The 24449-nt window shown below is 43.1% G+C and overlaps 1 protein-coding gene across 1 annotated transcript in view; it reads right to left on the reverse strand.

Annotated features, from left to right (window-relative positions):
* The window catches only part of RGS5 (regulator of G protein signaling 5), a 49458-nt gene that overhangs the window by 15463 nt on the left and 9546 nt on the right, over positions 1-24449 (reverse strand). The window contains exons 2-3 of the mRNA XM_080824699.1: positions 8475-8585; positions 917-978 (exon numbers count right to left, since the gene is read on the reverse strand). Coding sequence (XP_080680825.1) covers positions 917-978; positions 8475-8585 — 173 coding nt within the window. The remainder of the gene's footprint in view (positions 1-916; positions 979-8474; positions 8586-24449) is intronic.

The raw sequence follows: 24449 nt of genomic DNA on the forward strand, positions 1-24449 counted from the left end.
AAGATGCCTATGAAAAAGTACACCATAGCATGTATTAAGCAGGAGAAAAGTTGTGCAGGCAGAAGCTCTGGAGCTCAGAGGGAGATCATTCTGGATGGCCAAAGAAGGCATTTTGTGTTTAGATTTTCTTTTATAGGAGAGGAAGAATTTCTGCAGATGGAGATATGAATACAAAGTATTCCAACCAGAGGGACTGCATGCAGAAATTCCCGAGGGAGAACACTTCAGTGTGACTGCAGACCAGCCATCTAGGGATCGTGGAGCAGCTTAAACATTGGAAACTTGAAAATGACACTGCAGGCCTTGGGAATGGGTAAGGATTTGCATTAGGGGAAAGGCAAGTAGTGCTCGGTGTATTGGTATTAGCTTGGAAATGGGTTCTTAATAGCACTGTCTCTATGTCTTGAATAAAGATCCAGCTGGCAAGCACCAGAAGAGGAAACCAAGGTCTGGGGAGAGAACAACCCACATTGGGCCACAAAAACAGTTAACAGCAGCTTGCATGGAGACATACTATCCAACCTGTGCTTCCTAATCCAGCGGCCTGCACACTGCTGTAGCCAATCCTTGTCAAGCCATTATGACACTAAGCTGGAAAAGGCGGTATCTCCCTTTTCCTGATGAAAGCATTAAGCAGCACATGTGCCAAGCCACGTGGGTAAGCAGGACAGATGGGAAAACAACGTACAATCCTGAGTCCTCAGGACATTTTATTTTCACTTTCTCTTCCCATGCTGAAGACCTTCCTCTTCTTAGGAGAGCTAGATAACCACCCTCCCTTGGCATCCTTACCTTGCTGAGACCACTTTGAAAAACGGAAGAAATGTCAGAATTGGAGAAGGACACAGACAGTACAAAGGCAACGTTTTGCCTTTGTCCCTGCCCTGAGATTTTATAAAAGACGATTCCAACTCACAGTTGTTCTGCAGGACCTTGTCCAGGCAGTCACGCCACTGCAGGGCCTCATCCGAGGAAGGTCTAAATCAAGAATTAGGGAAAAGAAAAAGGCAACAGCCATGAGAAGGGAATCAACCATTCATGGACGATGTCTTGGACCTGCTTTTCTTAGAAATGATACATCCAATGACCCATCCTCAGGACAAGGGAGTTTGAGCTATTTTCTTTCTAATAAATCAAGTTTGGTGGGCGAGGTTTGCTTTCACACATGGATATTGTGTATTTTCTTTCTTCCTTCCTTCCTTTCTTTCTTCCTTTCTTGTTTAAGATTTTTATTTATTTGGGAGAGAGAGCAAGAGAGCAAGAGCGTGAGTGGAGAGGAAAGGCAAAGGGAGTGGGAGAAGCAGGCTTCCCACTGAGCAGGGACCCTGATCCCAAGGTTCCTGGGATTGTGACCTGAGCCAAAGGCAGACACTTAAGCACCCAGGCACCCTAAGAGTGTGTATTTTCATCTCCTTTTGCACAATCTGTTTAGGTCTCTCTCTTTTTAGAAGCAAAGTCTATTTGTCATGAAGCTATGTCTTGGCATTCTTGTATATTCCATGACAGTATCTCCAATTATGAACTTTTTTCCCCAAATGTAACTGAATGAAATCCAGTTGCCCCATTATAGGGTTTGAACTCACATTCTGTGCCTCACCAGTGCTCCCCTTTAGCTGCCCAATTTAATCAGCAAAGGGCATTTGATTCCACATCTGTATCCCACTGCCATTGTTAAGGCTGGTGGAAGATGGAATGTGGGATGCTGCCTCATGGTGGAAATATGATCGTGGTATGTCTACATTTTTAAAAAATCAGGGTGCATTTTCCCTGCACAGTTAGGATAGGATAATAATTTTTAAAATATTTTCTCTGAGAAGAGAAGTGGTTATACATCATGAATGAGAGTGTTGTACATAAATGCTTTAGATGCTGACTCAAAAGGAGAAGGTAATAGCCAACACATAATTCCCCTTAGGCTGTTTTTATTTTAACATTTATCTATGCAGAAACCCCGCAGTTATCTCGTTAAAACCACCAGCTCTTCTCTCACAGCAGGATTGTGTCAAGGCAGACTGCTGTTGTCTGGGAAAAATGGCTGACTCTGCCCTCCTGGGGCTCCCCTCCTCCAACTCTTGCATTGTCATGTGAGTTCTTCCTTATCAAATCAAGAGAGACTAACAAGGCATGCATTGGAATATTAGGGCCGGGGTGCGTGGGTGGCTCAGTCATTAAGCGTCTGCCTTCGGCTCAGGTCATGATCCCAGGGTCCTGGGATCGAGCCCTACACTGGGCTCTCTGCTCAGCAGGAAACCTGCTTCTCCCTCTCCCACTCCCCCTGCTTGTGTTCCCTCTCTCGCTGTGTCTCTCTCTGTCAAATAACAAATTAAAAAAAAAAAAACGGAATATTTAGGCCAACGAAGGTGTTCTTCCTAAGCTGGAACTTCCTTAGCTCTTCATTTTTTTTTTTTTTTTTTTATTCTACTCTTCGGACAACACAGGAACATTCCTGCTTCTGTCATTAAAAAAAAAAAAAAAAATCTTGGGGTTTTAAGCATTCAGATTAGCAGCTGAGGTTGACAAGACAATTGCTAATTCTACTTTTTATTGTGCTGTCCTGGCTTAGATACTGCATCACTTTATTTATGTAAGGAGTCCAAGATGCAGTAGCTTTTTTTTTTTGCCTAAAGTGCTGTGAATATAGCCTTCACTTCTGTGAGAATTCTTCATTGCAGAATATGTACAGATTTGGAGTCTTTATTATTTGACTTTCCATAAAGCTTTATGTTTTTACTATTTGAAGATTAAACACGGTGAAAAAAAAAAATCTCACATGGTTTCTGTTTTCCTGGCTAGAAACACAGGTGTCATTAAGAGCGCCACACCAATTCCTCGGAAATTTATTTTTAATAAGTGAACGACCTTCCCTCCCCACCCCATTTTCTTCTGGTTAGTACAAAGGAGCACAGGAAAGAGAAATGACATGAGGAAAGGACTGCAGGAATTCTTCTGCCTCATTTTATTTCTAACCAGAAAAGGACTTGTTTTCTAGAGGTCATACCTCCTTTTGGTCTTTATAACTCTTCCTATGTGTATATTATGTCATCCCTACATTTTTAGCATTAGAGCTCACACATCCTAATTTCTTCACTACAGCGGGTTCAACACCCTGCTAGACATGCGCCACGGCTCTATTGATTGTTGACAGAAACAGCAGGACAGTAAATACTTGGACAAAAGAAGCAGAGAAAGGGGGAAGGCCTGGCTCACTCACTGCATCTTTCTGATTTTATAAATATTCTCATAAAATGAGTTCACCTTCCTTCCCCCTCTTTTCCTCTGGCTAATACAGAGGAACACAGGAAGGAGAAATGACATAAGCAGGTGCACCACACTTAAGCATGCTACCAGACCCAATTTGTCCCAAACAGTCTTGTTAGAACCAGACTAATGATCAATAGCAGCCGTACATCACAGCCGAGATTAAATTCCTGAAAAGGACATGTGCTGAGCCCGCCTGGGGGTTAAATTAGTCCCAATTGATTCAAGGACACGGTGGAGCAGGACGCATGCCCCACTGCATAAAGCCCAGTGTTCTGATCACCAGCCTCGGAGGGAGCAGAGGTTCATCCTGTCCTGATTCTCAGAATTTGCCAGCCCTCATTAAGTCTGACTTCTTTGGAAACAAGATAGATGCAGATCTAAATGGCCAATAAGTGCCCTGGTTTGCAAGGTCATTGGTGACCACAGAGAGCGGGCACGGAGTCTGTATGTGTGTGTGTGTGGGGGGGGGGGAGGCGGAGGAAGCCAGTTCGCATGAAAGGCAAAATAAACATTTATAGAGATGATTAACTGTGTGTTTTATAATGCCCGGTGTAAATGCCAGCTGGTCCAGGAAGTGGCCATCTCGATGGAAGTGTTCTCTCTCTTTACTATACTCTTACCCGTGCACTTGTTGAATCTCTTACGTGGCCACAACGTACTCACTGCCTCAAGGTAGAGTTTGGGGGTCATGGAGAATGCCTCCCGTTCCACCTGGCCCTCGGCGTACCTGCAGCACTAATCTGTACCACAGTAAGCATGCGTGGAATGCAAACATTCACGATGGTTCCATGGCCCCATAGTTAGTCTGGTTGATGAAAGCCATAAATGACCCGAAACTTTCATTTCGAAAATGTCAGCCCCACGACCCATTACTCCAACTGCGGGCAACTCTCGATGCTTCGTAAGCTGTAACCACGGGAAAGTATTTTAACCTCTTGAAACACCAGTGGTTTCCTTTCCTTGTTCTTTTTTAAATCTACACGGTCCCTGGGACACGTTTAAGCACTTCTGGTAATGTTCTCACGTGCTCTTCTTCTTGACAAGGGAAATGAAATCCCAGTTATTTATTGGCCCTTAATGCCTGCTCTGCTCGCCCTTCCTTCCCCGCAGGGAAATATGGTCATGACTCCACTCAAGTCCATTCATGGAAATTTGTTAAGCCAGTGCCCCCCCGGCCAACAGTGACCTGGCGCTGAGGATGGGGATGCAGATTAAAAAACACCTGCCTCTTTTCGTGGTCTCTCTGTGGCCAGACATTGTACATCCAGCTGTACTCCTGGCAGTGATGCTCAGTCAGCAGTCCACCCAGTGAGAGTAAGAGTACGGGAACAATTGGGAACTGTTCTCCTCTATGTGGCCGGGTCCTGCTTAAGTGTGGAGGTCATCCTAGAGTTTAAAGTGGTAAAATGCCACCAACAAAATGTGGTTAAAAATTAGTGGCAGGGTGCCTGGGTGGTTCAATCAGTTAAGCATCTGCCTTTGGCTCAGGTTATGGTCCCAGGGTCCTGGGATCGAGCCCTGCGTCTGGCTCCCTGCTCTGTTCGGAAGTCTGCTTCTCCCCCTCCGAATCCCCCTGCTTGTGTTCTCTCTCTCCCTGTGTCTCTGTCAAATAAATAAATTAAATTAAAAAAAATTAGTGGCAGGGGCGCCTGGCTGGCTCAGTTGGTTAGATATCTGCCTTTGGCTCAGACCATGATCCCAGGGTCCTGGGATTGAGCCCCCGTCGGGCTCCCTGCTCAGTGGGGAGCCTGCTTCTCCCTCTCCTGCTCCCCCTGCTTGTGCTTCTCTCTCTCTCTCTTAAATAAGTAAAATCTTTTAAAAAATTGGTGGCATAATGGGCCAGAGGGAAAAAGAAACATCTAGAATATAAAATAAACTATAGGGATATCTATATCAGCTCCTGGGCATTTCCCAATTGGTTCTATGACAAGCCATGATAACAGTTATTGCAAACCAAATTTATGTGGTGTACTGATTTGTTTATTACTCATGATGAAGACCTAGAGCATAGCCTTGGGGAATGCTTACGTATGGAGAGGGTGGGTAAAAGTGGGAGTCCTTAGAGAGGAGAAGGCAGGGTTAGACGTGAAGGAAGAGAGTTTTCAGGAGGCCAACCGTTGAGCAAACTCTGGCAAGGGGGAAAAGGCAAGCCTTTAGAGAGGGTTCCTGTGGGTGATAAGGTTTAAATCGGATAAGCAAGAGTGAATAGAAGATCCTGGAAGCGGTGGCTTTTGTGAAAGGAGGTTCAAAACCAAGCAAGCATGGCTGAGAGTAGAGTCAAGAATAGAGTCAAGCGGACGTTGAGGAAGCGGGGCCCGTCTCCAAACTCATGTTGTTGGTCGCACCTGGACCACTTCCTGGAGCACATCCTACTGCTCCGGACTGAGACAGAGATCATGTAACACCTGTTGGCTGAGCAGCCCATCCTGCATTAGATAGTTAGAAGTCTGCCGGGGTCAATCACAGGTCCTCCAAAGCAAGTTACATAACCTTGTGGTTTGCCTTTATAAGCCTGCACTTCATGCTGGCTCTTGGGAACACATCTTCGATTGCATTCAACTTCGTGTCTCCTGGACTGCCATCCCTAAGACCCCAAATAGATGCTTTGGTTGTCTTACAGCTTCTTCTGGATGGACACATCCCGTTTCTAGAACTACCTGATGAACATAAGAGAAAGGGAAAGGAGTAGGAAGAAGGGACTGAGAGAGGTTTTTTCCAGAGTGGAACATGGTCCCAGAGGGAGGAGAGCAATTAAGAACACAGACACTGGCTATGGGTGGTAGGAATATAGGCAACTCTTTCCTGTTTTTTTCAGATTTGTTTTTCTAATGAGAAAAATAAAAACATATAAAAAAACAGAAAATGCCTTTTTTGAGAGGAGGGCTAGAGGGGTAGAGGGGGAGGGAGGGAGAGAATCTTAGGCAAGCTCCATGCCCTGCACAGAGCCTGACACAGAGCCTGACACAGGGCTTGATCTCACCACCCTGAGATCATGACCTGAGCCAAAAATATGAGTCAGACGTTTCAGCGAATGAGCCACCCAAGTGCCCCAGAAAATGCTTTTTTAAAAAGGGATTGCTTTTTTTAAAAGATGAGAGGGTTAAAAATACCTTCAGTCTGGAGAAGGTTTATTTTCTTCTCTGAGAGAAGAACACGGGTACAAAAATACAGAGAAGTTTTAAGTGGGGGAGAAGAGAGATTGATTGAGCTCATGCAGAAAACAGTTTTTTTCCTGTTAGTTAAAAGGCATGGATACTTGCCAAACCCGAGGAGGTGGAATGGGTTTAGGGGCTTGGAAGAGGGTGGGAAAGGCTTGTAGTAGTCACTGACAAGTGCAGTAGAGACGCGCAGGCTCTCCCCCCACCTCCCCAAATAATTCAAACTCCTGGAAGAAGAAAGGAAATAGAAGACAAGAGAAAAAAATTATCCAATAAATATCAACCCCAGCTTTCCTTCCAAACTGCTCCTGTCCGAATCCCTGTTAAGCCAAATAGCTCAAGTGTCTGTGTGGAACATTAAGGCAGAGAATCAAAGCAGGAAAGGTAGAGCCATATTTTTTAAAGTGAATTCCTACAGATCCATAACCACCACATTGTTTATTTCAAAATAGATTTTTTTGATCTGTTGCTACATCGAAACGTGGTTCTTACGCCCCACCAGTGCCTGGTGCCTGACACTCCCCCCCGAATTAGCTTCCCCTTTCTAAATGCACCAAACTCAATTATGCCTCACTTCCGGTTGGGGATCACTTTGAAGTAATACGAGGGGAATGGAACTATCCACTTAGGTTGATGGAACAAGATTTAAAAAGAGGAACCTGTCTTTTTATCTCCCAACCAATCCAGCTATATTAAGTTGAAGGTCATCTGGACCAAGAGAAGATTGACCAGTTTATACAGATGTCAGATGTAAAAAGATACGGAGGTTAAAAGGAATTCCTGTGCTTTTACCACCCTTCTGTCATCTCCTCGAAGCTTTCCGATAGCACAATGGAGGAATCTGGCTTTCCTCCTTCCTGCTCTCCTTTCTTGGTTTTCAGGCCCATGGATCTGTTTGAAGGGGAAGATGGAGGATGTCTGGGGGGAAGGAGCGGCTGCACAGCTGGTGGGATGATGGGGAGTCATGTGCGCGCTCAGGGTAGAGTTACCAAGTCATGGCAGAGTCCATGCACATGGGGAGCTGCACCCCATGCCATACAGCTTAACTCTATATAGTCTCATTCCTTGCCTAAGTTGGTGGAAGTATGTGTGGGAAGGTGAGGGAGAAGGGAGAGAGGGCTAGGGAAGTCCAGTCAGGAATACTAACTTATGGATTGGGGTTAAAAATGATTCATATACATTAAATAGAATTGGCCAGGCAAGAATTAATTCCTCTGTCAAGGAACAGTCTTCTGTTCCTCTGAAGGAATCATATTTTGGAGAAGAAGCTATTCGGCTTATATTGTCTGCCTTGGTCTTAGCATCTTCTGAAGGAATCATATTTTGGAGAAGAAGCTATTCAGCTTATATTGTCTGCCTTGGTCTTAGCATCTTCCTGAGGGAAATGTTTCTATTTCTATCCTCCCACCGAGGAAGCAGCCTTGGGTCCTTCCTCAGCAGATGAGCATCCAGTGATTTTTTTTTTTTAAGCTTTTTATTTATTTTTTTGACAGAGAGAGGTAGCGAGAGCAGGAACACAAGCAGGGGGAGTGGGAGAGGAAGAAGCAGGCTTCCTGCCAAGAAGGGAGCCTGATGTGGGTCTCGATCCCAGGACCCTGGGATCATGACCTAAGTGTGAGCCGAAGGCAGATGCTTAACGATTGAGCCACCCAGGCGCCTCAAGCATCCAGTGATCTTAAGTAATTGGGTCTGGAGCGGTTACCTGACCCCCAGGCAGCGGGTGATCAGGTATTTTTTCTGTCATGCTTCTGTGTGGTGAATAGCTAAGGACTTATTTAAATGCTGTTGCCATTTTATAAGGTATGTTCTCTCTCAAACGCGGTCCCAAGGCAGGGCCTTCTCTTTATTTTTAAGTAACCTGATGGTATCCCATATTATGGTCCTGACATAGGAGAGTAGAAAAATGCTTATTTACAGACCAGTTATCTGAGGGATCTTACGATCGTCAATGAGTAATAGCGAGTGGAGAGCTCTCCAGATGAGGGATGGTGCTATACATTTGAGAAACAGCCATCCTCTGGGCGAAAAGGAGTGGAATCCATGCTCATGACTCACTTCTGGGTCTTGGCTGGTTTCTCCGGCTTCTCATTGTATGGAATGACAAGGTCAACAGCGGAGTCTGGCTTCTGGAGGAGGATTCCCAACTTGATCTTGATCTCCTTGGCCCTGAAAAAAAAGACATGAGGAGGAATAGGAACACCGTCCAAGCATACAGATCTGAAACACAGATTTCTTTCTGTGTCAAAGGAACAAAATGAACAAAACCCCATTTTCACTGTGGTGGCAGGAAGGATACTAATGTAGAAATGGGACACATGAATCCTAATAATGAACAGTTATCAAGCTGTTCTTAAGGCCCTGATTAATATGCATTATTAATTATTATGTATTGATATTAATATGCATTATTTAATCTTAACTCCTGTTTTGCAAGTATTCTTTCACTTTATATATGACGAATACTACAGTATTATTCCCATTTTACAGATGAAGACATTGAAAGTCAGAGTGTTTGAATAACTTACCTAAGATAACCCAGTGAGTCTGTGGTGGAGATGGGACTGGAGCCCACAGCATCTGACTCCAGAGTTCACAGGTGAGCTACTCACTCCCCTGCCTACCTGTCTTCTGAGGGCTCTGGTCCCAGATCTGCCATTAATTAGATGTAGACTATTTGAAAAAAATCATATATATATATAGATATATATATATATATATATTTATTTATTTTACCACTAGGCCTCAGTTCCCTCATCTATAAAGTGACAGAGCTAATTGAGATGTTTTCTTCAGCTGTCTCCAGCCATAAAATTAAATTATTCTGCCTGAAGATGTCTTCCCTAAAAGTGTTCTTTATTTAGATGGATTTGATTTTTTTTTCCCCAACCTCTTGCCCCTTGTTCCGTAATGGCTACTGGCCTATGTTCTTTGCAGTAAGCCTTCAGGAGATGAGCATTCATTGCCAAAGGACCGATGATAGCAGCATTTTATCACTGCTTTCTACCCTCAACATTTTGGTGAGTAGAGGGAGTCAGAATTCTGTTCTTCCCTCTACCAAAGGACACCGCCATTTTCATGCCTCGTTTCAAAATTAACCTTCTAAGTCTTCCATTATTTCACGGTGAGTCTGAACTCAAAAGAGCACCAACCAAGTTGTGAACATTAACCTGTAAGGCAAGCCGTTGTAGATGGAGACCCCAAAAGCTGCTTTTTCACTGTTGCCTTAGCACTTTATACAAGGTCTTAAGACAGGATTTATCACGTTGCACCATGGTAGCTGATTCATGTGTGTTTTCCAAGCTGGGTGTGAGAGCCCCATGAAGGCGGCCATCGATTCCTAAATACCTTCACCTCCTGGGACATCACAACGCATGGTGACACCATCAACACTCAAAAGCATTCACCAAAGTCAACTAAAAATATCTTGAATTTGTTCTTCACAAGTTTGCTCACATGTGTCTCCAAGTCCATGCTCATCTGAGCCCAAATCTTCAAGAGTTATGATGGGATTCATCCTGTGGCCCGATAGGACTTTGCTGCTGTAAATAGACTTTCCCCATCCATTCCCATGGAGACAGGGATGAGACCATTTAAGTACATAAAACGTGTGAGATTAACAATCATGGATATCAGAGAGGAAAATTTAAGTAAATGGACTGTATACCTTACCAAAAAACCCTATAAATACTGAATCAGTATCATAGTTTTCTTTAGTATCATAAATACAAATTCCGAAGTTGATCTTGGTTTGGTCATGTCTACAATGTCTTTCTCTTTCCATTTCTTTCTGCGTCCATTCTTTCCCTAGGTCCCCCTCTCTGGCTGAAGCCAAGTCGGATCCCACACCCCAGCAGATCAAGCTCACCCAAGCCCGGCACTTTGCTTGAAACCGGGCAAGTTCCGCGGGGGAGCTTACATAACACAGGAGAATAAGAATAAGTGTCATTTTGCTTCCAAGCTCAGCAGGTTGCTTAAATTAACTAATGTTTTGGACTTTTTTTGCCTAGAAAACGGGACTGATAAAATAGTACATCCTCTTTTTCGTGATGATTAAATATGCTAATGCATGTGAATCACTTAGCAGAGCATTTGGCATATAATACTGCTTCTTCAAAGTTAGTTCTAACTGCATAATCATTTTTCCAACTGAGCTCAACCCCCATTCCCTAGCTTCAAGTACCAGATTAAAACATCCAAAAAGATTCCCACAAGTTACTAAGAATTACTACACCCACCACCTGCCATATTCTAGCTCTGGAGACAAGAACCACCAATTTCATATTTATCTGGAATAGAAAGAAAACATTACTAGGGCAGGGAAAGGGGGTGGGGGGGAAGGCATGCAATATTTGTGGCTACCCTCTGCTGGCTGGCGTCCATCTCTGCCATCCAGTCATACTATCCCACCCAGCTCTTGAAGACCATCCATTACACTCTCCTTCTGGTCCCAGCTGCCCTCAGTCCCTGCCCTTCAGGGGAGGGCTGCATGCAGGGACCGTGTTTAGCCTCGACCTTGACTCAGTAGTTCACTCACCAATGTTTAGGGAAGGATTATCTACTGAATGTGTCCCAGATGCTTGGTTTTTTGTTTGGTTGATTCTTAAAGTTTGGGTGGGTTTTTTTTTTTTTTCCCCTTTCAACTTCTGTTTATTTTTTTTTTTTCCCCTCCTTATGTCTTTTGCTCCATTTGAGCTATTTGCTTTTGTAAAAGGCAGAGGGATATTTGTATGTGATTCCCTGGTGAAAGACTAGGATGGACCTGAAGGGGTAATTAGAAGGAAGGAGTGGAGTATCTTTATTAAATTTCATTTATCCATTACTGCTTGAGCATGCTGACTGTGTCAGCAGTAGGCAGTAAACACACAAACACAATGTTTGGTCCTTGCCTTCAAGGTCCTGATAGCTGTTTGTGGCCTCAAACTTGTAAGAGAGCCCAAGCACTGATTCAAGGAGAGGATGTCCGGAGAGCAGCAGAGCTCCGGCACCCAAGGGCAAGTCAGAGAGCTTCTCAGAGGAGGTAGAATGGGAGCAGCAGTTGGTTGGGTGGACAAGAAAAGGACAGACCTTCCAGGCAAAAAGAGGGGAATGTGCCTATTGCTTGAAGATACACAGGACTGGTTCTTCTGTATTTCTTCAGTGTAATGTGTGACTAGGGAGAGCAGAAAGTCTTGTGAGAAGACGCGGGCTTGCTCTGCCTACCCTCCCTGATGAACAGAAGGACGACAGAAGAACTTCTGTACAGCACTCAGCCTAGGGCAATTGTGGTAGGAAAACAAGAAGAAGGGGGCAAAATGACTGAAAGGTGGCTTCAAAGATGGTCTGTGAGTAAACGGGTGTCATCCTCTCTTACAAACGCAATCTGTCAAGTTTTTCTTTTGTTAACTCTTTCAAGATGTGTTTTCCCACAAAAACACTGTCAATCAATGGTGGTTAAATTGCTAAGACATCCCACAAAAAAAAAAAAAACCTTTTAAAACCAGAACGAATCCGAACCCTAGTAAGGTTTCATCGGTATCACTGATTAAATTAGTTTTTCATGGGATGATCTAGAAATCCATGGCCATTTTTAACACTGCCTATAGAAAATTATATTCCATTTCCCCAGGGTAGACAAACATACCAGTGTATCAGATTGCTCTTTTCCTCACACTTGCCCTGGGGATATAAAGGAGAAAGGACGTTCAGGGCTTTGCTTAAACTTCTTTTGATGGCTTCAAACTCCTAACTTCCTGTATGTTCAAATATCAGACATTAAAGAGAGTCTGTAAGGCAGGCAGGCAGTCCATTTGGTTTAATTTTGAGTTTGCAGGAATACAGAGAATAAGTAATATGATCGCATCTCTTCTTCTAAAACACTACAAGTTTACAGGATGAAGAGTTGTCAGATGCTAGAGTTGAAACCACTTGAAACCTTTTATTCTTTTTGCAAGGATAAACAGTGTCACTACATTTGTTTTTCTCCTCAGGAGTTCCTGGAACAAGTGGGGAAACATCCCCCCTTGCCTTTCCTCCCAGCCCCTCCCTCCGCACACATAAGGGAACAAAATAAACCAAGTGGAAAATCAAACAAAACGAAAACTCAAACCTATCATTTTATCTCCCCCCCTTAAAAATCAACTTGGGTGTATCTGACATGAATTTAATGTCAAAAACAACCCCGTCCGGAGAAGAAAACTTTCTGACACGTTGATGATTTCAACTCAGTCTTGGGCTCTGTTTGACCGTACACCCGGCATTTTTCCTGGCTGAGTTACATTAACGCTGGTGAACAAGAAACAATTTGCGTCTCCTCCCATCTCCTCCCCATCTTGGTATCCTTTGGTTTTACAAAGAAAACACTGTTTTGAAATAAAATCAATTGAAATACCTGGGTGAAAGTTTAATTAGAGGCTCGGAGGAAGATAATTCCTTCTGTAGATGACTCACATTAGCGGTTTCAAACTGGAAAGGCTTTAAGTAATTGTAGGGTTTGCAGTTTTAAATCTGTGCCTTCTGTGGGTATAGTGGCCAGAAAATCAAATTTCAAAAGGCTCTGGGCCACCTGGGTCTTTCCTTCTAATGGGTGAATTGAGTCCAAGTTATTACCTTAAGGTGCACAGGCATGAAAAACAGTACAAGCAATCAATCGAATCAGAAATAAATATAACTGAATTTTTAAAAATACAGTTCTGTTCAAGTAGAATATAGGAGAGCCAACTGTGTACTTAAAGTCAAAGTCCTATGCTAGGTGTTTCAAGGGTTACAGTGAATCATGATTCCTTGCCTCCTCATGTACATGCCAACTGTATGCTAGATATTTTTCTAGGCACTGACCACGGTGGATGGAATAGAACCACCGAAGTCCCTAAGTTCAATGAGCTCAAATGTGTGTCACTGTGAAAACGTGCAGGCAGTGCAATGGTAGACATAGGTCCCACAGTTGTCCCTACAATGTTCACAGAGCCATCTGTATTTTTCCTTCATGGCCCTTATCAATTTGCACATATATCTCTGTCTGTTTATTTGGGTCTTGTCTCTCTCTCCCATTAGAGTGACAGGACTCCAGCAATATCAGTTCCAGTCTGAGCACATTTCTCAGGGCCTGGCACTTATGAGGTGCTCAAAAAAGACCTGCTATGTACATCGACGAATCAAAAAACGAACGAGTGAATTGAATTTCTACCTAAGAGTAAAACTACATTTCGGGTTAAGTGATATACTGGGGTGTGGCGCAGAAGAGGTCACTGAAAACTGGGCTGTTTTTCATTAGAATCGCTGGGTGGGAGAGGTTAAAAGCCACTGAGTGAGTACCATGACTCTCAAGTAACTGAATTCAATCGCAGAGTCAACTGAATTCAATTGCTCTCTGTTAAAGAGGTCGAGAGGCAGGTAAGGTTCAAACTCAGCATGCACATTCCGTCCCTCCTGACCGACTCGGCACTACTCCAATGAGAAGGGTATGGGGAGGGCAATGACCACCACTGACAGTCTGATCAGAATCTACTGTGAGACCATAATGTATCAGGACCTAAAAGAAACAGAAATAGCCAAGAAGCTAGACCTGTCCTGTGGCTGGAAGACTGTCAGTCATCACAGGCAGTTTTCGTGCTAGACTGCAGATGTATCTCGGGAAGAGTCAGGAGGAAAGACAAGATGGTTGACCTCTGGGACGTACAGAACAGGGATTTTACATTTCCCAAAGAGGTGTCCCAACCAGTCCCGTCTCAAGGACAATCCAGTTTAAAGTCAATTCTGCTTAAATCTGTGTCGCAGATGCCCCCTGCTGGTCATGGGAAGGTGTGCGCCTCGGCGGAGAATTAACCTTGAAAGCAGACCTCTGTGCCCCAGGCTGCTGCCTTCTGAATAAACACCACAAGACTTAAAAAGGACATGCCCTTTCTTGGCTCCTAAAGTGTAATGAGTACCCAGAAAAGATAAACAACAGTTTCTGAAACACTTGCTGGCAACCAGTCCCCATGGCTGGAGAGTACTACATCCGCCAGAGTCAGCTGATCTGAGACACAAAGGAAAAAAATTAGCTCCTCTGAGTGCCTGTGGTCCAGGTGTGAATCCTGCAGACAGAAGCCAAGCAGAGGTTGACAGAGAAAAGGGAGCCCAGAGGGTGTGTGCGCACTGGGCAGGACCCATCTGGAAAGACTGATTTGGAGGAAAACTAAAAAAGCCTTCTTGTTGGTGGCTTTTTTTTAAAGCTAGGGATGAATGGAGTTTGTTATTCATTGAGGGCTCATGAGAAGTAGGGGCTAGTGACCTTGAAGACCCTTAGCAAAATATAAAGGAGTATCAGCAGACAATCATGTCAGTTCAGGAACTAAAACTCTCAACTCCCCAGGATCCTCGGAACATGGTCTTTTAAAATCAAGACCAGTTTTCAAGTGCAGGGAGAAAGCTGTGCCGGGTCATTATGGTAGAGAGAGACTGTATCAGTTTCGCATCCACCATTTCCCTGAATTAACCTACTTCAATATGAACTACAGACAAGTCACTCATTGCTTACATTCGCGCTCCTTCCTTGATGGCCCCTGATTAACTTGTTATCTGCAGGTCCCTCAAGGCAAACCACAGTGAAGACTAGGGAGTCAACCAGGGTACTTATTTAAATAAACTGACTGTATTTCATAGGATCATAAGAGAAACAGAAAAAACTGGCCTCCGCAGAGTTCTCCTTTTGCTCACTTATTTATCCAACAAATTATTAAACACTTGTCATGTGCCATACTCTATTATAAGTTTTGAAATCCCCAGTGGAACAAAAAAAATAAGATTCTCTCATGGAGTTTATATTGTAGTTGAATTAAGTTAAACACAAAACAAGGAACCAAAACAATGAAATGAAAAATGTCAGCTTGTTGTAATCACCACAGTGTGACCTTATGTATGTAGGAATTAGCTTCAGTCACATGCCCTTATAAGGAATTCACATTGTACTGGTGGTCAGCAAACTTTCTAGAGAGATCATGCTCCAGGGGTGATTGCTGTAGGTGTCTTGGCTATCCTTACCGATCGAGATCAACGTCAGATGCTTTGCCAGTTAGCAGAATATGCTAGAAATCAGTTTTTACATGGAGGTTTGTTCCTTACGTAATGGGCTCTCTCCAGTCACAGTATTGGCATTCAAGTCATGTGGACTTGTGGCCTGTTGTGGAAACCCCCACCTATTTTACAGAAAGGTTATACAAATGGAATTATCTCTTCATCCTTAGAGATGGCACCTGTAGCTTGATCCCTAAAAGAGTCTACATTCAAGCCTTGATTCTGAGATTCCCTGTTACCTGATACTACCTACAAGGGATTCAGAATCCTACCTCAGAGTGTTATTGTCTGACTGAATCTTTCCTACAAGTTGTGGCTAGAGCACAAAGAATGAGGACTTTACTGGCTTTACTGAGATTAGAGGACAAGTTGTATAAACATTGTGCACCAGCTTCTTGATATTTATTTGCCTAAATAAGTTTGGCCCAACTGGGTTTCCCTATATGTATGGTGGTCTTGCTTTCATAAGCCAGTAGTGTAATTGTGGAGAAAGAAGCAACCATCATCTATACCTAGCCATCAATAGCTACATTTATCTACTAAGAAGAACTGGATAGTTGGATATGAATAAATTGATTCAGGTTAGTTTTCAACAGCCACTTACTATCTGTGTGACCTTATACCAGTTATATAATATCTCTTGGTTCCATCAGCTGTTAAAAAAGGATAACATTAGTGCCTTTGGCAAAAAAGTTTCTATGAGGGGTGCATGAGATAAAGTACGTAAAAATTAGCACAGTGCCTGGAACATAAATGGCATGCAGTATATGGTGGTGGTGGTCAACATCATCATCATCGTTATTACCATAATCACCATCACCATCATCACCATCATCACCATCACCACCATTATTACCATCACCACCACCATTACCATAATCATCATCATCACCACCACCATTACCAAAATCATCATCATCACCATCACCATTGTCATCACCATCATCACCATGGTCTTCATTACCTGCTTATGAAACTTCATCTTATACCACCTAGGATTACAGTTTGTAGCAATTTCCTTTAACCTTGGGGTTATTAGTATTTGATCACTTTAAGCTCATTTTCTCTTGGTTGGATGAAAGAACTCCTCGTTGTGAAAGGTGAAATGAAAAGGAGTTACTTATGTCCACAGACTTTAAAATGGTGCCAGGAGGCCATTAAAGAATTGGGCCTTATACATGTTCTCATAGGATGCAGTCATGAACCTTCAACTGGGCCAAACTGCAAATATTCCAAGGACTCAGCTTGAAAACCTGTGACTTGCTATAGTAAGAGCTTTTGCTTAGTGATATCTTTAGCAACCAATTATGTTCAGCAAGATTTGTTTCCTACCACCAACACCAACAGAAATCCTTTGTAAACACCATATATAAGCATTCCCTTTTGTCTTTATATTTCCCTGACTTTTGTTCCCTGGATGAGAGGGGATGGGTTGGAAACAGTGCAGTTTGCTTTGCTACCCGAACTTGTATTTTCTGAGTGGCAATTCTGAGACCCCAAATAAAAGCTTTTGTTTTAGTGTAGCTCTGCCTCTTTTCTCGGTTGACAATGCCTTCAACATGACTTTGTTGGTGAAATGGCAAAGATACCAAAGTGAGAGAATGAGGAACAATCAGAAATAATTTCTGGTGGCCCTACTCTGGGGAAGACAGAAGGAAAGCTAGGTGTAAAAAGCCAGGAGGGTCTTAGCAGTGACCAAAAAAAGAAGTGAGGGCTTGGCTCGCCTATAGGTGGTGTGGAAAGGTTTATCTTTGTGGCACCGTGTTTGCTCCCTATTCGTCAAAAGCAGGTTGATAGAGCCCAGTCCTATTTGATGATGCACCCTCTTCCTCAGTCATCTAGGGGAGAAACACTCGGTCTCCCCATATCCCTGACATATCCAAGTGTGGAAGGTGATGTGGTCACTGGCCTTTCATTTCAATGACATAATCCCCGCATCTAGGTGCATGCTCTCTGCCTGGTCAAGGGATCATGATGTAGGAAACAAAGGCAGAAGAAAAATTATGAAATTTCCTTACTACCTACAGCTCCTTGACAGGTCCTTGAAACAGGCAGAGTGACATTTCTCTAGGAACACAGCTGCCTTGATGCTAAGGGCAAAGGGCAATTGTAGGCCTCAACCCAGGATCCTGTGGATCTACCTTAACATAAGAAAATTCCTTTGGAAACTTCATCTCTACCTCCCAAGATACCTGTCGGCAATCATTACCTAAAACATGGCCCACTGACACACATCTGAGAATCTCATGACCGAGTTTTTACTAAACAGTAACACATGGCCTTTTCCTAACAATAGCTAGCCTCCTCGGGATCCTGGAAACCTTGCTTCCAAAATACCTGGGAGGCCTTCACTACCCCTAACTCCGTCTTAACTTGAAAGTATATAATGGTCCACTCCTCATGACCCCAGTGCAGTTCTTTCCGCCCAGGGGTCTTGTCTCTGTGCTCCAATAATATCACCTTTTTGCACCAAGGACATCTCAAGAATTCTTTCTTGGCCGTCAGCTTTGAACCCTAATGTCTTTCCTACATCAGTCACTCCTCACAGCAAATAGGCAGAAGCAGGTGATCAGCAGTAATTCTTAAAGGTAACAATATGTTTATGGAAACAATACTCTGCATACCATATTAATTTACTGAAGCATTAATTCATGTTTTCTTCTTCATAGAGTTTTTCCTCTTACTTTCAAGAATCTAATTTCCCTGAATTGCGATTCTGAGACAATGCCTGAGGTAACTAGGGCTTTGTGCTTTCTTACCTCAGAGGGAGACCTCTGAGGGAGGGCGAAAGCCGGTGTTAATGGAAGGTAGTGTTCCATGTCAGGCCTTTGTTTTCCAAGACCCTAAACTCACTGGGGAGATATGCTGGCTTGTTCCCAAAAAAGAGGACCACTTTTAATGAGTGGTAAAGGAAGAAGCAGGAAAAGAGAGAGGGGCAAGAGAACATTCATGAGACAAGGTCAGAGGACTACAGTTCAGTGTTTTACAACTCATCAAATCCCTACCCTCATCCACCACACGCCTTTGCAGGACTCCAGGGAGGTGGTAGGACCACAGAGGGAGAGAGAGAGAGAAGGTGTCTATAAGAACTGACCTTTAGCACCAGAGCTCCTGATTTCATCTAAAATGATCTCCAGACCCAAGCAAGGGGCTGAAGAGTGGCTTCAAGGCATGGTGAAGCTTCAAGCAAAGAACATAAATAATGATGTATCCATTTTAAACTATCCAAAAGCGGTCACCTGTATGTGTGAAAAAGCAGCCCCCACACAAACACAAGATTGCTTAAATTAAAACAGTAAGTGTTCAGGGAACTCAGTCACCATGTGGTAATGAAACCATGGGGATAGTGAACTATATGTGGCAAAATTTCCATTGCTGAAAAAAGTCATCAAGAAAAGACAAGCAACTAGCTGTTTTGGAAAATTTAAGTCATATGGAACCACCTGGATCTGACCAGATGATCTCATACGACACTTTCCAGATCTCAGTTCCATTATTACAGGGACAAATAACACTTGAGTTGTGTTCAATCTCTTCCCCGTACTTGGCAAAGAAAATGTCCGCCTCCCAACTGTGGCAAAATCCTCTCCCAGGTTGCGTAACTGCAAGAGTTCGTAAAGCAACTAGGCTGTTCCTAGAGGGACAACAAAGTGAAGTACTGGGCTCTTATCCATAACCAAATTGATACCAAAACTAAAAAGCAAGAGATAGAATAGCATAGTGGTTAAGGGCACAGAGCCAAACTATCCAGATTTATCTTACTACATATTTGACTTTTGGCAAGTTTTTAAACCTTACCTTAAAAGGTTTTGGTAAGGTTTAAAAACTTAAACTTCTCCTCAGTTTTCTAATCAGTAAGATGGAGACAATAATGATACCTACTTCATAAGGTTCTTATGATGATAAGAGGAGTTACTATATATGAAGCACTTACATTAATGCCTGGTGTATTTACCATGTCCCCATAGCAGGGATGACGATGATGATGATGATGTACTAAAAATCCTGTGCCAATGAAGGAAAACGTCTATCTTATTCCTGCTGGTCTCTCCATTATCTCCCAAGCACATCATTACCTCCCAAGCACATTACCTTCCTCTCCCACCATCTGTATGGCAATTTAAAGCTGTTCTAATACTCTGGGCCCCAAACACATTTCTCTCTTTTCCTAAAACCTGGTAACTACCCCAGCCTAGACTGCTTTCTGTCTTCTTTAGTATAAAATCACAAAGTAGAGTCATGCTCAGGGGATCTTAGAGGGCTTTTAATTTGCCCTTCTCTTACTTTAAAAGAGGAAAAACTGAGGTTCATAGAAATTAAAAGGTTTTTACAAGATCTCACAAGATCTCCTCCCAAGATTTCTAAGAAGTTACAGAGCAAGGGATAGAACACATTTTTCCTGCATAGTCATGGACAGCACATTTTCACACAATGGCTCTCAGCCCCCATGAGTGTACAACTAAGAGCTCCAGATGTATGTACTTCTGGTGAGATAGCAATCTTCTTGGGGGTGAGTACCATTATCTTACTTTCTTGGTCTCCCAGAGCATCTTGAAATTAACTCAGTGCACTCAAGTTGCTATAACTCCAAAGGGCACAGGTCTGCACTCCTTGAGCTTATATTCCAACTCTTACTTACCAGCAGGGTAACTTTGGGCAAGTTACTTAAATTCTGAGCCTCCATTTTTCTATGTAAAATGGTGATAACACAGTTTCTGCCTCATACATATGTTCTGAGGCTAAATAAATTAATGTTCAGAATAGCACTTAGAGCAGAGTAAATATTCTGTAAGAGTTACCTCTTCTTATTTTTTAAAATAATTTTTATTTTGTTATGTTAATCACCATACAACACATCATTAATTTTTGATGCAGTGTTCCATGATTCAGTGTTTGCGTATAATACCCAGTGCTCTATGCAGTATGTGCCCTCCTTAATACCCATTGCTGGGCTCACCCATCCTCCCACCCTCCTCCCCTCTAAAACCCTGGTTTTTTTCATATTTAATTTATTTATCTGGCAGAAAGAGAGAGAGAGTGCACAAGCAGGGGGAGCGGCAGGCAGAGGGAGAATCAGGACTGAGCAAGAAGCCGGATGCGGTACTTGATCCCAGAACCTTGGGATCATGACCTGAGCTGAAGGCAGACACTTAAACAACTGAGCCACCCAGGCAACCCTAAAATCCTGTTTGATTCCTGGAGTCCCTGGTCTCTCATGGTTCATCTCCTTCTCTGATTCCCCCTTCATTTTTCCCTTCCTTCTCCTCATGTCCTCCATGCTATTCCTTATGTTCCATAAATAAGTGAAACCATATGATAATTATCTTTCTCTGTTTGACTTATTTCATTCAGCATAATCTCCTCCAGTTCCATCCATGTTGATGCAAATGTTGGGTATTCATCCTTTCTGATGGCTCAATAATATTCCATCTTCTTTATCCATTCATCTGTTAAAGGGCATCTTGGGTCCTCCCACAGTTTGGCTATTGTGAACATTGCTGCTATGAACATTGGGGTGCATATGGCCCTTCTTTTCACTACATCTGTATCTTTGGGACAAATACCCAGTAGTGCAAGAGTTACCTGTTCTTATTATCCTTTAATTACATTTGCTCTACTATTTCTAGCACAGCATCTTGCCCACGGATGTTGGTTATTAAATGTTCATTGGGTGAATGGAATGGAATGGAATGGAATAGGATGGAATGAAATGGAACAGAACAGAACAGAATATGTTCAACAGAGATCTGTTTGATTAACATACAAGATCAGCTCCTTCCAGAAGGCCTCCACCATGGAATATTACAACTAATTCTGAGGGCACAGAGAAGGTACATTTCTGGAAAACACTCCTATGGAGAGACAAAGAAAGCCAATCTGGAGATGCCTGTTGCTTCCTGGCATGGCTCGGAGTTACACTGTAGTATCACCACTTTTGTGCTGCTATTTAAAAATGAAAAAAAAAAAAAAAAGAGCATTGTTTTTCCCAGGCATTGGCTACTCCCTACCCATGGGTTCCTGTGGAAGTGAAAATATTTCCCATGCTTTCAAGGCCTGTCTCTGAAACATTCATCACTCAAGAGTAGGTTATTGGGGGTGATGAAAGAGGCCATGGTGGGGGGGGAAGCAGACAGGATAGAAGCAGATTACTTCCCTTTGACCTTCAATTCCCTGTTTTATTCAAAATATTGTTGGCAAGATTTCTGGACTTTTGGTAATTCAGTTTGGAAGCCAGATAATGAACAGTGGGAACATCATCCTCGAGTTGAGGAAGACAGAAATTTATGGTTTATTTTGAGCTCCCAAAGTGGAGGGGTCAGCGGCATTCCCACGACAGCTTCTCTTACACTGGTGTGACTCATCGCCTTTGAACATCTCCATGTCATTCTGCTCGAAATTATAAAGAAGAATTCATAGACCAAAAGTTTCTAGCAGTACACGGCCCCTACCTTATGTAAACCTATTTTATATATTATAAAAGAAGGACATAAAGTAGGCAATAAAGAGTATTGAAGAAGCAAGAAAGGAAAGAGAGGCAAAATAAAATCTGCAAGGACCTTACTCAACAGTAACATGTGCCCCATCACTTAGTAAAAACTATGGCTCCCAGAATGCAGTTTGTCCTCTCACTGTCACTTTATGTAACAGATCCAAACTCATTATCTCAAATAATCAGAAATACTGGATTAATGTTTCTCTTTGCCAAATGATTAAAAGGGTTTTTTTTCCTATATTTCTTTTTTTCTTTTTTTTAATTTTAATAAACATATAATATATTTTTATCCCCAGGTGTACAGGTCTGTGAATCGCCAGGTTTACACATTTCACAGCACTCATCATAGCACATACCCTCCCCAATGTTTAAAAGGGTTTGTTGAGCAAAATAATGACCTCAGTGTGAGGAAAAAGAGGACTATTTCTTGTCAGAAGCAACGGATTTGATTTCATACCATTTCTTCTCTCCCTCCACCAAAATATTGTAACAACCCCTTATCATCCTCAAGATTTCTATTTTCGAGAACTATCCACTTACTGATTCATATGCTCATTTCCATGTTCATTCACTTATCAGACTTGAATAGAGGACCCCCCATCTTTCAGGCACTGTACCAGAATGTAGGGGAGTGTTTTACAAAATTAAGAAGAAACTATTCCCACCTCAAGTAGCTTTCATTTTACAAAGAAGGTATGTCTGCATAGTTTTATTGGGATACAGCTATGGTACAGTGGACTACCCCCTAGATTTGAAACTAGCACACTGGAACTCATGTACACCAAGTGAACCTCCTGACCGTGGGCCAGACATTTAAATTATCTGTGTTTCTGGGTCACCTCAGTGGCTCAACTGGTTAAGCGTCCGACTCTTCATTTCGGCTTGGGTCATGATCTCAAGGTCCTCGGATCGAGCCCCCATCAGGCTGTGCTCAGTGAGGAGTCGGCTTAGGATTCTCTGTTTCTCCTTCTCCCTCTGCCCCATGCCCTTCTTGCACACATAAATAAATAAAATATTAAAAAAATTATCCGTGCTTTTTCTTTTTTTTTTTTTTAAAGATTTTATTTGACAGAGAGAGATCAGAAGTAGGCAGAGCAGCAGGGAGAGAGAGAAGGGGGGAAGCAGGCTCCCCGCGGAGCAGAGAGCCCAATGCAGGACTCGATCTCAGGACTCTGAGATCATGACCTGAGCCGAAGGCAGAGGCTTTAACCCACTGAGCCACCCAGGTGCCCCTATCCGTGCTTTTTCATTGGTGAAACAGGGATGTTAGTAACATCTACCTTGCAGGATTAGGATAAGAATTAAATCAGGTACTGTCAAATACCCAACCCAAGTTGAATCTGAGGAAAGTGGGGGGAAAAGTGGTATGAACTAGAAGGAAGATGAAAAAAGTGCTGTGAGTGAGAGCTCCGAGGACGGAGGGCTAGCTTCTCCCCAAGGGAGAAGCAGAGAAACTCTCCCCAAGGGGTAGATGTTTAAGGATGGGTGATTTGACTGGAAAATTGTGTGACCGCAGAGGACAGGGAATTAGTCTGCACCCCGACATAGGTGTTTGCTCCCTGCATCTCTTCCAGCTCCCCAAAGATCCTTCCCAACATTTAATACAGAAGTCCACATTTTCCTAAGACAATTTTCTAAAACTTCCAAAGAAGCTTTCAAAGTCTGTGAGTATGATGCAGGGTCATAATCCTGGACACTTCTCTCCAGCATGCTATAGCGTTCCCTCACTTTCCTCCCAGGGAGCAATGCCGTCCGCCCTGAGGACCTCACACAGCAGGAACTGAAGAGTGGGGGCACCCTAAATTGTGTGGTTGCTGGGATAGGATGGGAGCTGCTAAGTTAGAGATCTGGGTTCAGGATAGACACAAAGACCAGGAACCAAGCAGACGGTCACCCAAGGTGCTACCAGAAAGATGCAAAAGTGGGAGTCACTGGGCTGAGCACCCTCCTCTAGACTGAAGGCAAGAGGGATTGGAGACAAATGCATGTATAACTGCATGTCTTTCAAATCCAAGTCACAGCTCTTAGGAGACCATCAGATGTAACATACAACAAGGGAAAAAAAACCTGAGGACCAGGGAGGTGCTAGGGACATGCCACAGAACACAGATGGGAAGAACAATGTCTTCTAAATGGTATAAATGATCTAGTTAAAGCCTTGAGACATGGTCTGCCCCTGAGAAATATTTACTCAGGATGTCAGAGAAACAACTGACAAGGCATTGAAACGGGCCCGGATGAGGAAGGGGAGCTGGGAGGGGACTTGTCTCATGTGGTTTTGGGTGCTTTACAGTTCCCTGTTCTTGCCCCATTCCGAGATTTGGCTGCAAAGTTTTCCCCAGTTGAAGACGGTTAAAAAAATCACGCACTAAGAAAAACCACGCATATCCAGCCAACTTACTGGTTTACACACTACATCTAGTGTATAACCTTATTTAGTGCACATAACAATCCCATGAAGGAAGTAAAAATATTACCCCCACCTTGCAAACGAGAAAACTGAGTTA

The sequence above is a fragment of the Martes martes genome, assembly GCF_963455335.1.
Source record: "Martes martes genome assembly, chromosome: 15".
Taxonomy (NCBI): Eukaryota; Metazoa; Chordata; class Mammalia; order Carnivora; family Mustelidae; genus Martes; species Martes martes.